Source organism: Anser cygnoides, chromosome 17 (assembly GCF_040182565.1).
Source record: "Anser cygnoides isolate HZ-2024a breed goose chromosome 17, Taihu_goose_T2T_genome, whole genome shotgun sequence".
In the NCBI taxonomy this organism is placed as follows: Eukaryota; Metazoa; Chordata; class Aves; order Anseriformes; family Anatidae; genus Anser; species Anser cygnoides.
The window spans coordinates 12,242,496-12,253,945 of NC_089889.1; the positions used below are offsets into that span (position 1 = coordinate 12,242,496).

At 63.7% G+C, this 11,450-nt stretch overlaps 2 protein-coding genes across 4 annotated transcripts; one reads left to right on the plus strand and one right to left on the minus strand.

Annotated features, from left to right (window-relative positions):
* The first annotated feature begins 243 nt into the window (after window positions 1-243).
* Window positions 244-2,709, plus strand: SDSL (serine dehydratase like). 2 transcript variants are annotated; one of them, XM_048064055.2, is made up of 8 exons: window positions 244-399; window positions 507-668; window positions 810-849; window positions 1,092-1,231; window positions 1,423-1,511; window positions 1,605-1,832; window positions 2,054-2,178; window positions 2,259-2,709. In XM_048064055.2, the coding sequence occupies exons 2-8, from the start codon at window positions 516-518 to the stop codon at window positions 2,450-2,452; spliced, it is 969 nt and encodes a 322-aa protein (XP_047920012.1). In that variant the 5' UTR covers window positions 244-399; window positions 507-515; the 3' UTR covers window positions 2,453-2,709. The 2 variants fall into 2 exon arrangements, with proteins under 2 accessions (XP_047920012.1, XP_047920011.1); XM_048064054.2 differs by having other exon boundaries at window positions 306-668.
* A 1,870-nt stretch (window positions 2,710-4,579) lies between these two features.
* On the minus strand, window positions 4,580-11,406 carry LHX5 (LIM homeobox 5). 2 transcript variants are annotated; one of them, XM_066978932.1, is made up of 6 exons: window positions 10,967-11,406; window positions 9,085-9,308; window positions 8,613-8,798; window positions 7,787-8,064; window positions 6,924-7,089; window positions 4,580-5,520 (listed from the first exon to the last, which is right to left on the minus strand). In XM_066978932.1, exons 1-6 carry the CDS (start codon window positions 11,137-11,139, stop codon window positions 5,153-5,155), a joined length of 1,395 nt encoding a protein of 464 aa, XP_066835033.1. In that variant the 5' UTR covers window positions 11,140-11,406; the 3' UTR covers window positions 4,580-5,152. The 2 variants fall into 2 exon arrangements, with proteins under 2 accessions (XP_066835033.1, XP_066835034.1); XM_066978933.1 differs by lacking the exon at window positions 8,613-8,798.
* Window positions 11,407-11,450: the final 44 nt, after the last annotated feature.

Genomic DNA, 11,450 nt, shown 5'->3' on the forward strand with positions numbered 1-11,450 from the left:
TGCTGGGGTGCCAAGAGGGGGCTGCCCCCAAGGAGAGGCACCCACCAGCAGCACTGCGCTCCCCCAGCACGGGGGGGGGTGCCTGGGGCTCTCGCCAAAATTTTGGGTGTTTGTGCCAATTGCCAAGGGAGAGGGGCCCCGGTGCCAACAGACCCTGGTGCAGCCACTTGGGTTTTTTTTTGGGGGGGGGCTGGCCACAATCGGCTGAAGGAGGCAGCGTCCCGAAATCTGCTGGAGAAGCACATTTCTGGCCAGGCTTGCGCTCGGCGTGCTGGCACGGGGCCTGCGGCCACCGGCACGGCCCCTCCGACGTCACCTCGCCGCCTTCCGTCCCCAGACGTCGCTCCGGGAGCGGGGCAGGAGGCGCGGGGACACGCGGGGAGGCCCCGCGGGCACCAGGTACCCCTGGGGACCGAGCCCACCTGCGGCTCTCCCGGTCCCCAGGCTGCTTTCCATGGGATTTGGGGGGGTTTGGGGACACCACCAGTGACCCCAACACCTGGCAGAGCACGGCCATGGAGGCCGAGAGGCCCTTCCACCTCGTGTCCCCCCTCCTGGAGAGCCTGCCCCTGTCCCGCGCGGCGGGGACCAAGGTCTACATGAAGCTGGAGAACGTGCAGCCCACCGGCTCCTTCAAGATCCGGGGCATCGGGCACTTCTGCCAGGAGGTGAGTGTGGCAGGGGGGGGTCCGTGGGGGTGTCCGAGGCGGGCGGGTGTGCAATGGGGGCACCCCATGCTGCCCTCGGTTTCGGGGCCACGGTGGGGCCAAGTGGCTGTGCCCTTCCTTCCTCTCCCTCCTGCTTTCCAGGCTGCCAGGAAGGGCTGCCGGCACTTCGTGTGCTCCTCAGGTAATTGGGGGGGGGGGGGGGGGGAATATGGGGGACACCCCCCTGCTTCCCAGCCCCTCGTCCTCGTGCCCCCCCTAATTTTTGGGGTTGCTCCCAGTGGGGTGCTGCATGGGGGAGAAACTGTGCGCCCCGCTACATGGATTTCCCTGGGGGAGATCTGGCGCTGGAGGAGGGGAGTGGGGCGCACGGGGGGGTCGGACCCCACATGTGAACTCCCCCCCCCCGTCCTGTTTTTTTGGCAGGGGGGAACGCGGGCATGGCCGCGGCGTACGCGGCCAGGAAGCTGGGGCTGCCGGCCACCGTGGTGGTGCCCAGCAGCACCGGGCCCGGCACCGTGCGCAGGCTGCAGGAGCTGGGGGCGACGGTGGAGGTCTGCGGCAAGGTAGGGCGCCCACCCCCCAAATTGGGGCTGGGGGGGGAGGGAACCTCAATGCACACGGACCCAGCATCCCCCCAAAAAAGCTCCCTCCTGCGTCGGGTTTTGGGTATACCCGCGGTGACAAGGGACACATCTCTGGGGCCGGTGCCCCAGGGCTGGATGCGGCCCCGCTGAGCACCCCTCGCGCCCCCCAGGTGTGGGATGAAGCCAACCGCAGAGCCCTGGAGCTGGCCGACACCCCCGGCTGGGTCAGCGTCCACCCCTTCGACCACCCCTTGGTGTGGTGAGTGCCGCCGGGGCTCAGCTCTGCGCCCCGTGTCCCCATCTCCGAGGGTCGGGCGGGTTTGGGGTGCCCACCACCACCACAATCCCACAGGCAGGGCCACGCCAGCCTGGTCCGGGAGCTGAAGGACTCGCTGGAGGCCAAGCCCGATGCCATCGTGCTGGCGGTGGGCGGCGGGGGGCTGCTGGCCGGCGTGGTGGCCGGGCTGCAGCAGGTGGGGTGGCCCGACGTCCCCATCATCGCCGCCGAGACCTGGGGGGCGCACAGTTTCCACGCGGCACTGGAGGCCGGCCGCCTCGTCACCCTGCCCGACATCACCAGGTGAGCGCTGGGGGGGTGACGTGGGGACACCTCTCCACCAGCAGGTCCCCAACATCACTGGGGACACCCCTTGGGTGGTGCTGGGGGGCTCTGCGTCCGCGGCGCATGGCGCTGGGCCGTGGGTGTCACGAGCTGGCCGGTCCCAGCCAGCTCTGCCAGCCCCACGGTGGATCCCCGAGGGGACAGCGTGTCCCGGGGCCACCCTGACCCCGTTCCCCCAGCGTGGCCAAGTGCCTGGGGGCGCAGACGGTGTCGGCGCGGGCGCTGGAGTGCGCGCAGGAGAGCCGGGTCATCTCCCAGGTGGTGGAGGACGCCGAGGCCGTGCGCGCCGTGGAGCGGTTCCTGGGTGAGCAGGGGGGACGGGGACACCGAGGGGGTGTCCACCAACGGGGTCAGGCTCTCAGGACGTCCCTGTCCCCCCCGCAGATGACGAGAGGATGCTGGTGCAGCCGGCGTGCGGGGCGGCGCTGGCCCTGCTCTACTCGGGGCGGCTGCAGCGGCTGCAGCGCGAGGGGCGCCTGGGGACCCCCCTGGGCAGCGTGGTGCTGGTGGTCTGCGGCGGAAGCAGCATCACGGCAGCGCAGCTGCGGGGCCTGAAGAGCCAGCTGGGGCTGGAGTGACCCCCCCGGGTGTCCCCCGCCTTCCCCACGTCGCCCCAAAGGAGCTGTGCGGGGTGGGGAAACTGAGGCACGGCCCCAGGGACACCCGCGTCCCCCGAGCCCCCGCAGATGGAGCTGGCCGAGGCTCCCCCGCCTCAATTAGCGAGCGCTCCCGCTCTAATTACTTTGCTACTGTCTCGATGCGTTATTATTCTAATGATTATTAATTATTACAACCCTTGCCCGTCCCTGCCACGCTGTCTGCGGTCGGAAGAGAACGGCGTGCGCGGACCTGCCTCTTACGGGGATTTATTGGGGGGGTCCCCAGCCGGGTGTCCGTCTGTCCGTCCGTCCGTCCCCAAGCACACGTGCCCCCCAGTGCCCCCCCATCCCCTGATTTGGGGTCTCTCTCCCACCAGGGCCCCCAACCCTGACTGCCCCCCAGCTTACCACCTTTGCCCCAGCTCACACCAGTTGATCCATTTAGCCCCAGCGCCTGTTTTGCCCTTTTCTGCCCCAAAACCTTTCTCAGCCCCCTCTGGAGCAGCCCCCCAAGCCCCTTCCCCTCGCCCGCCTGCCTGCCCTGAGCCCTCTCCTCCCTTCTTTCCTTTTTCCCTTTTCCCCAATAAATCCCCCCGGCCAGGCCAGCCCCCGCAATGCCTCCTGGAGGACCGAACCCCATAAATCAAAGCTCTGCTGCTCCGTCGTGGGCAGTAGCTTATGTAAAAAGGTGTTTCCAGGGAGCACCGAAGGCTGGAGAATCCTATTACCAGGCGCACTATTAATTATCGGGAGTCAGCCCGCCCTCCCCCTGCCATTTTTTATCCCGGGTCCCGGCCCCGATTACTTCCCACCTTTCCCACCTCGACCTCCTCGCACGGAGCCCCTGTGCCCACCGCCAGCATCCCAAATCCCCCCCGCACCCCAGGATCGCTGCTGGGGTGCCCCAGCACCCCACAAATGGCCTTCGGCCACGCGGCTGGGGCGTGATAATTAGCGTAACGCTAATGACAGCAGCACGGTAGTAATAACAAGCAGGCGGCACGCGACCTTGTGCTTTAATCCCCATAACGAGGCCGGGCAGAGGTCACCGGGACGCGGTGGCACCCGGAGGGGCAGCACCTCTCCTGTCCCCCCGGCTGCGCGCGTGCCTCAGTTTCCCCAGGCGCCGCGCCTGGCGTGCCCTCCCAGGCTGGCACAGGAAGGAAAAATTCCTCCACTTGGCTGAACAGGGGGGAAAAAAAAATAAAAACAGGCAGCAGAGCGGCTGGCTGGCCATAAATCAGCAGCGGGACTTAAAATTCAGGTCAGCGAGAGGGGCTCTGGGAAGCCGGCGCGGGAAGGTAATTTATTCGGTTTATATCTTTTTACTGCAAGACGAGGGGGGGAGGCCGGACCTCGGCCGCGAGTTTGCATTTTAAATATTAGTCCGGAGCCGCTTCATGCCCCCAGTCCCCGTGGGGATGTGCTGGGGGGCACGGGGGTGTCCGCTTCTCCTCGAAGCCCCCCGACGAAAGGGGCCGGGGGCCGGAGCAGGTAGCTCAGGGCTTTTTTATCCACACCGAACGACGCGAGGCGCTCACGCCGCCGGCCTCCGCGAGAGGCAGCAGGGACAGGAAACCCGTGGCGCTTTCAGAAAACAACTTTTTTCATCGTTCTTTCCCATTCTCGTTTCTTTTTCCTTTTTTTTTTCCCCCCACCTTCGTCCTCTCTTCTCCCCCCCCCCCCCAGCACCACCCCTTCCCCAGCCTCCGAAACAGAAAAAAACGCGGAGCCTCCGGTGACTGCGAGTACAATAAATAATCAGTAAACACAAAAACATACTTTATTTGTTTCTCCTTTATACAAAATAAAGAAACTAGAAGCAAAAACTATAATACATCCTCGGACCCGCGGGGCCGCCGGGACGCGCAGGGCTCGGCCTCAGCCTCAGGCTCGGCCTTCGTTTGCGCCGCGCGCCGGTTTTGTGCCGCGTTTCTTTGTTTGTCTCCTTTTTTATTTTTTATTATTTATTTTTCTGCCTCTTTCTGGTCCCAGGCGGTCCTTCACCTCCCCCCCCACCCCCTCTTCCCCTAAAATTTAGGAGGCCGAGCTCAGCGGGATGCTCGGGGAGCCCCCTGCCCGGCCTCCCCCCCCCGCGGCCTCCCCCTCTCCGTCACCAAAAAAAAAAACCACCCAGCGGGTCCCAACCCACCTCCTCCTGGGGAACAAAACGGGGAACAACGAAAGCGAGGGGCTGGGGGGGGGTCCTGCTATTCCCCGTGTCCCCCCCCCGGCCCCGTTATATCGGGACGAAGGATGGGGATGATTAAAAAGAGGCTAATTAGCACTGGGGGGGGGGGAGCCCCGCAGCAGCCCCCCGGCACCGGTGGGACCCGTGTCCAGGCGAGTTCAGCTTTGGTCCGAGAGGTGGTGGTCCCGTTTGCCGGCGGGGGGCACGAGGGGGGGTCTCGGGGCCGGGCACGTTGTGTTGCCCCCCCCCTAATAAAAGAGGGGGCACAGTGTGGGGAGGGGGAGGTAGCGGGGTGCCCCCAGCATCGGGGGGGGGCTGCGGTGCCGGGGAGGATGCGTTTTGGCATCGGAGGGCGGCCGTGGCATCGGGTTGGGTTTTTTCTGGGGGGGAAAGGGGGGGGTTGTCCGTGATCCGGTGTGCCCCGGGGGGCTGGAGGGAGGTGTGAGGTGGGGGTTTGGGGGGGGGGGGGGCGCGTCCCCCCCCCGGCTCTACCACACCGCCGCCTCGCTCAGCTCCGGGTTGGGGTGCGCGAGCGCCCCGCTGTAGCCGCTATTGCTGGACATGGAGAAGGGGGGGCTCGGCCCCCCGCTGAAGACCTCCCCCGGGATGGGGTGCAGCGAGCCCGTCATCCCCGGCTCGGGGCTGGGGGTGTCGGGGTGCGAGATCATATCCGTGTACCTTTGGTTTTCTGAGGAGTGGTGTCCGCTTAGGGGGGGCTCCAAGGGTCCCAGGGGCGTGGAGCCGGGTCCTGAGTTCTGAAGGTAGCTGGGGTCGGCCGGGGACTGGGCCTGGGAGGGGGGCCCGTGGGGGAAAAAGTCATAGTTGCCTCCCGGCCCGTAGTAGTCACCTTGGTAATCTGCAAGGGGGGGGGGGGGAAAGGTTGGAGCCGGCCCCCGGTGCCGTCACACCGAGCCCCCGCGGGACGCAAGGCTCCCGACCGCCCCGCACCGTGATGGGCATGACCCCACCACGGCCCCCACCCCAAAACAGCACTTTTGGGGTGCTCAGCATCACTGGGGCTGAGCAGGGAGGCAAACGGACCCCCCCCCACACACACCCCCAAAAAAAAACACATCCTAATTCTGCGGCGTTTGTGGGGTGGGGAGGGGGGGAAATGGGGGAAGAGGAGGGCGAGGGGCTGGGGCAGCTGGGGTGAGGTGGGCATGATCCCGTTATTTAATGGGGAAAAGTATATACAGGTGTAGAAATATTTCTATTTTTATGTATATTTATATATATACACACGTATATATATATATAAATAAAAGGAGTGGGGGAAATGTGTGTATATGTAATGGGGAGATAGGGGAAATATATATAAATGGGGAATATATAATACACATGGGGGAATATATATATAAATAAAATATATTGAACACGTATATATAAAATACATATAAATATATATATATAACACATATGTATATATAAATACATATAAATATATTATTCATATATACATACTGAGGAGCATACTCATATTTATCAGCCTGGAAGGGATCAAGACCCTAACCTCAAGGGGTGCCCCCAAAGCCCCTTGTCTCGGGGGAGCTTTGGAGACGCAGCACCGGGGCCGCTGGGCAGCAGCAGGGGTGTAGGGGAGGTGGTGAGGGCGTTTTGTCCAAAACTAGGGCATGTTGCCCCAAATGCCGTGGGGGCTCCCCGCTGCCCGTCCCGTCCCGGCGGGGCGTCGGGGGGTGTCGGGGGGGCGGCGGTGACCTTCCATATGCTGCGGGCCCGGGAGGTAATGGGAACAAATGCGGCCTGAAAGGGGCACAAAAGCCCGCAGCTGGGGCTTTGTTCGCGGGAGAGGGGCCGCGCCGCCACCGCTGCCACCGCTGCCACCGCCGCCGCCACCGTCACCACGAGCCTGGCAGCAGCACGGGGACCGGGGAGGGGAGGGAAGGGGAGAAGTGGGATGGGGAGGAACAAAGGGGGAAAGGGGATGGAGAAGGAGAAGGAAAAGGGGAAAAGGAAAAAGGGGAAAAGGAAAAAGGGGAAAAGGAAAAAGGGGAAAAGGAAAAAGGGGAAAAGGAAAAAGGGGAAAAGGAAAAAGGGGAAAAGGAAAAAGGGGAAAAGGAAAAAGGGGAAAAGGAAAAAGGGGAAAAGGAAAAAGGGGAAAAGGAAAAAGGGAAAGGAAAAAGGGGAAAGGAAAAGGGGAAAGGAAAAGGGGAAAGGAAAAGGGGAAAGGAAAAGGGGAAAGGAAAAGGGGAAAGGAAAAGGGGAAAGGAAAAGGGGCTCCCGCAGCCGGTCCCTCACCTCCGTAGTACGTGTAGGGCGTCGAGCCGAGCATCTCGGACTCGTCGAGGCGGCCGCCCAGGGGCCGCATCCTGCGGGGGCTGCGGAAGAAGGCGTGCCGGCGGGCGCCCAGCGCGCTCAGCTGCTTCATCCGGCGCTCCTTGGACCGGCGGTTCTGGAACCAGACCTGCGGCGGGGGGGCCGGCGTCAGCCCCTAAGGACCCCCCCCCCCCCGCGCACACCTCCCCAAATCCTCTGGGCCAACCCCCCCCCCCCAAAAAAAATAAATCAGCCAGGGATTTGGGGAAAGGGGTAAAAATCTTGGAAGGGATTTCCCGGGTACGGATGGGGATAAAAGGGACGACCTGGCTGCCTTCTTTTGGGGCATTCCCTCACCCGAACCAAAGCTACTCCTGGCTGGGGGGGGAGGGGGGGGGCTGAATTATTGCCCCCCTCCTGCACCGGGGACTGGCACACGTGGGGGCACACAGCCCCTGCTGCCCTCTGAGCAGAGCGGGGGCGGCACCAGTGCGGTGGGAGCGCCCTCCCCTATTAGCCCTATTAAACTCATTAATCCCTCTATTTCCACGGGGATTTTTATGGTTTTTTTTTGTTTGTTTTTTGGGTTTTTTTGGGGTGGGGAACAACAGCAGGACAGCGCCGGGCAGGGACCATCGGCCTCTCCTTGCCCCCCTGTGGGCTGCGCCTCCTGCCCTCACCGGTGGCCAACGCTCGGCACCGGGGGTCCCGCCAGCCCTCCTTCCCCATCCCACCCCGCCTCGACCCCCGGGGGGGGGGACGTCACCACCCCAACCCTGACGTCACCGTCGAGGTAATGACGTCACCGTCGGACCCGTGATGTCACGCGGGGGGGGGGGACACACCTGGATGACTCTCATGTTGAGGCCGGTCTCCTGCGCCAGCTGCTCGCGGATGTGCCGGGTGGGCTTGGGGGTGGCGGCGAAGGCGGCTTTGAGGGTCTCCAGCTGCTTGGCCTTAATGGTGGTGCGGGGCCCCCGGCGCTTGGTGCCCGAGTTCTGCTCCTCGTTCTCGTTGTTGGTGGTCTCCTTGTCCGACGAGGTGGAGTTGTCCGTCTCCTTGGGGTCGTCCTGCATGGGGTCCTGGAGATCCGGGGACAAACTCCTGTCTGTACATGAGGACACTGTAAAGGAGACCCAGAGAGGAAAGGGGGGGGGGGGGGGGGCGGATGGCTTAGGAGAGAGATCGACCCCCCTCTCCTCTGCCCTCCCCTTCCCACCGAGCCCGGATGCTTGCAGGAAATGGGAGGTGGGGGGGGGTTGGGGGTGCTGGGTGCGGATCGCCTTTGCCCCCCCACCCTAAACAACGCACGGGGCTCGTGGCAAGCATCGCCCGGTCCGGCCCCGCACGCCGACATCTGAGCTGGCAACCCTATGAAGCCCCCCCCCCGAAAAGCTGCGTGTGGGCTAGGCAACCGGGGAGGGCTTTTTGGGGAGGGGGCAGCCCCCCCCCCCCCAGCACACCGCAGCCCCCGGCGCTGCCCCTCTCCCCCCCACCGTGCCTCTCGCACCGGGGATGTGCCGCTGGGAGAAATGCGAGGGTCGGGGAGGGATCGGGGGGGGGGGGTCCAGTCACTGCCTTGAGCCTGGCTCTCCCCCCCCAGCCGCCCCCTCACTGCCCCCCCGGGACCCTGATGCCAGCACCCCCCCCCCCAGGCCAAGCTCTACTCGCCTCGCTCGCAGCAGCGGCCCCACTGACTGGCGTGGCAGGATCCGGCCCCGGGTGCTGGACGGAGAGAGAGCCCACGGAATGGGGTGAGCACGGGCGGCCGGCATTGCTGGGACAGCACGAGCGGGCCTGATCCTGCCGTCCTGCCGCAGAGACAGCTTCCAAGGAAGTCAAATGGGAGCTTTGCCTCTGGGTGAAAGGAGGCGAAGGATCAGGCCCGCGGCGCGGGGGGCACCGGGCACACTCAAAGGGGGGGGGGCTCGGTGTAAGGGGGGAGGTGGGCGTGCATTGGGGGCACCACGAGCATCCGTGGGGAGCAACGGAGGGCTTAGAAGGCGTCTGGCCCCGATCCCAACCCTGCTCCACGGGGGGAACGTGGGGCCAGAAAGAAAAACCCCGGCACCAGGGTGGGCACCGGTGGGCGCCGGCGCGGGGTGCGTCCCCCTCGGTGTCCCCGAGGCCACGCGGCGCGTACCTGAGTTGAGGCTGCCTTCCTTCAGGGTGGGGGAGTTCAAATAATCCTCTTTGCAAACAAATTTGTTCTCGTCTATGATATAGAGTTCCTCGCCCGTGGAGAGCTGCTTGTTGCAAACCATGCAGGTGAAACAGTTCAGGTGGAACACTTTGTTCCGCGCTTTCCGGACCAGGTCGCTGGGGGAGATGCCTTGGGAGCAGCCGGCGCATTTGGTACCAAACCTCCTGGGGGGGGGGGGGGGAGGAAAAAAAAAAAGGGAGAGGTGAGAGGCATGATTTTTGGGACCCCGCACGGGAAAACTGCGCACCCCACAACCCCATTTCCCCGGGGAGCTTGGGTTTGGGGTCCTCTCCTAGGGGATACAGGGGTCGCACCCTCTCCAAAAGGACGGAGGGGTGAAAGGGGGGCTTCTCCCCTCTGTACCCAGCGGGGGGAGATTTCTTGCCCCCCCCCCCATTCCCGCACATCGTGGCCGGAGGGCACCGGGCCGGGCGCTCCGGGTAGCGGGGAGCACGGGGAGAAAACCGGGGGGGGGGGGGGGGGGGGGCGGCGGGGCCCGAAAGCACCCCGGGGCCGGGGGCTCGGCACCATCCTGCACCCCCCTTCCACCCCCCCGTTGTATTTTATTTTAATTTTTCCAGCTCGGAGCCGCCGCTTCGCGCAGCTCCGGCTTCCCTCCCCTTCGCGCAGCGCTTTGCCCCGGCCGAGGTTTTATTTTATTTTCATTTTTCCCTTTTTATTCTTTTTATTAATTTTAATTTTAATTTTTTTTTTTTAAATTTTTCCCAGGGAAACGAAAAAATGCAGAAAACGATTTCCTCGAGGAAAAAAAAAAACAAACAAAACAAAACAAAAAAAAAAAGGAGAAAACCAAAAACCCCGCGGGGTGGCTGCGGCTGCCAGGCCCGGGGGGAATGGGGTCGGGGGGGGTCCGGGGGGGGTCTCTGGGGGTCCCCCCATTTTTCCTCCTGGCCTCGGCACAACTTCTGCCGCCCGCGCTGCCGCCCGTGACGTTGATGTAGTGAAAGCATTAGGGGTCGTAAGTCATTTTCCCCTTCCCATCCCGGCCCCTAATTTCCTCCCCGGCCCCTTATCGGAGTCATTAGGGGCATTTAAGGAGCGGCGGAGCGGGGGGGGGGGGGCTGCCCCGGGGCCGGGGGGGTGTTGAGGGGGCCGAGGAGCGGCCCGGCGGGGAAGCGCCTCCCGCAGCGTTTTGGTGGCAAAAGGCGAGATTTTGGCACCGGCTTCGGCGGGGCCCCGGGGTGGGGTTTTTTTTTTTGTGCTTTTTTTTTTTTTTTCTTTGGGGGTGGGGGGCACGGCGGAGAGGGCCGCGGGCCCGGCTGCTTTTGGAGGCAAGGTCACACAAGGAGCGGGGGGGGGGGTGGGAGATAAAGCACGGCCCCCCTCGGGCTGCAGCGCAGCCCCCGGCCCCCCCTTCGCCGCGCCCTGCCCGGGCACCGCGGGCTGGAGCCCCGGGAGGGACGGATGGGGATGGGGGGAGCACCCCAGATCCCGGGCGGGGAGCCCCCAGAACCCAGGAGGAGCCCCCCGGCTGTCGAGGGGAGCCCCCCAGCTCCCGGGAGGGACGGATGGGGATGGGGGGAGACCCCCAGATCTCGAGGGGAGGCTCCCCAGATCCCGGGGGGAGAGCCCCAGCTCTCAGGGGGAGCCCCCCATCTCTCGTGGGGAGCACCCCCCATCCCTTGGGGAGCCCCCCCATCCCTTGGGGAGCCCCCCCATCCCTCGGGGAGCCCCCCCATCCCTCGGGGAGCCCCCTCAGCCCCTCTCCTCTTCCCCGGCAGGCTGGGAGCGGCGGCGGCACCGCATCCCCTCAGTGTGGGGGTATGGTTTTTTTTTTTTTTTTTGGGGGGGTGCCACTCACCTGAAAAAGTCATTTTTGCAGTAGAGTTTGCCTTCCCTGGAGAAGCATTTCTCGGTCAGGTTGCACTTGCACTCGCAGCACTGGACGCATTTGATGTGCCATGCCCTGTCCAAGACGTTGAGCAGAAAGCGGTCCAGGATCGGCCTCTCGCAGCCCGCACAATGCACCATCATCACCTCCGCCGGGGGAAAGGAGCCTCGCCACCGAGAAGTCAGAGCCCCGAGCGAGGTCTCGCAAAAATTCACCCGTCGGGAAAATAAAATAAAAAAAAAATTAAAAATTAAAAAAATAAAAACACGCCAGGAAAAAAAAAATCTCAAAAATTAAAGGAGAGGAGCGGAGCTGTCAAGTTCTTCCCCCTCTTCTCTCCGGCGGGGATGGCAAAAAACCACAAAACCCAAGAGCCAGAAAAAAAAAAAAAAAAAAAAAAAAAAGACCCCCCCCCCCTCCAAAAAAATCCAAAAGGATCCCGAAAAAGCCCGAA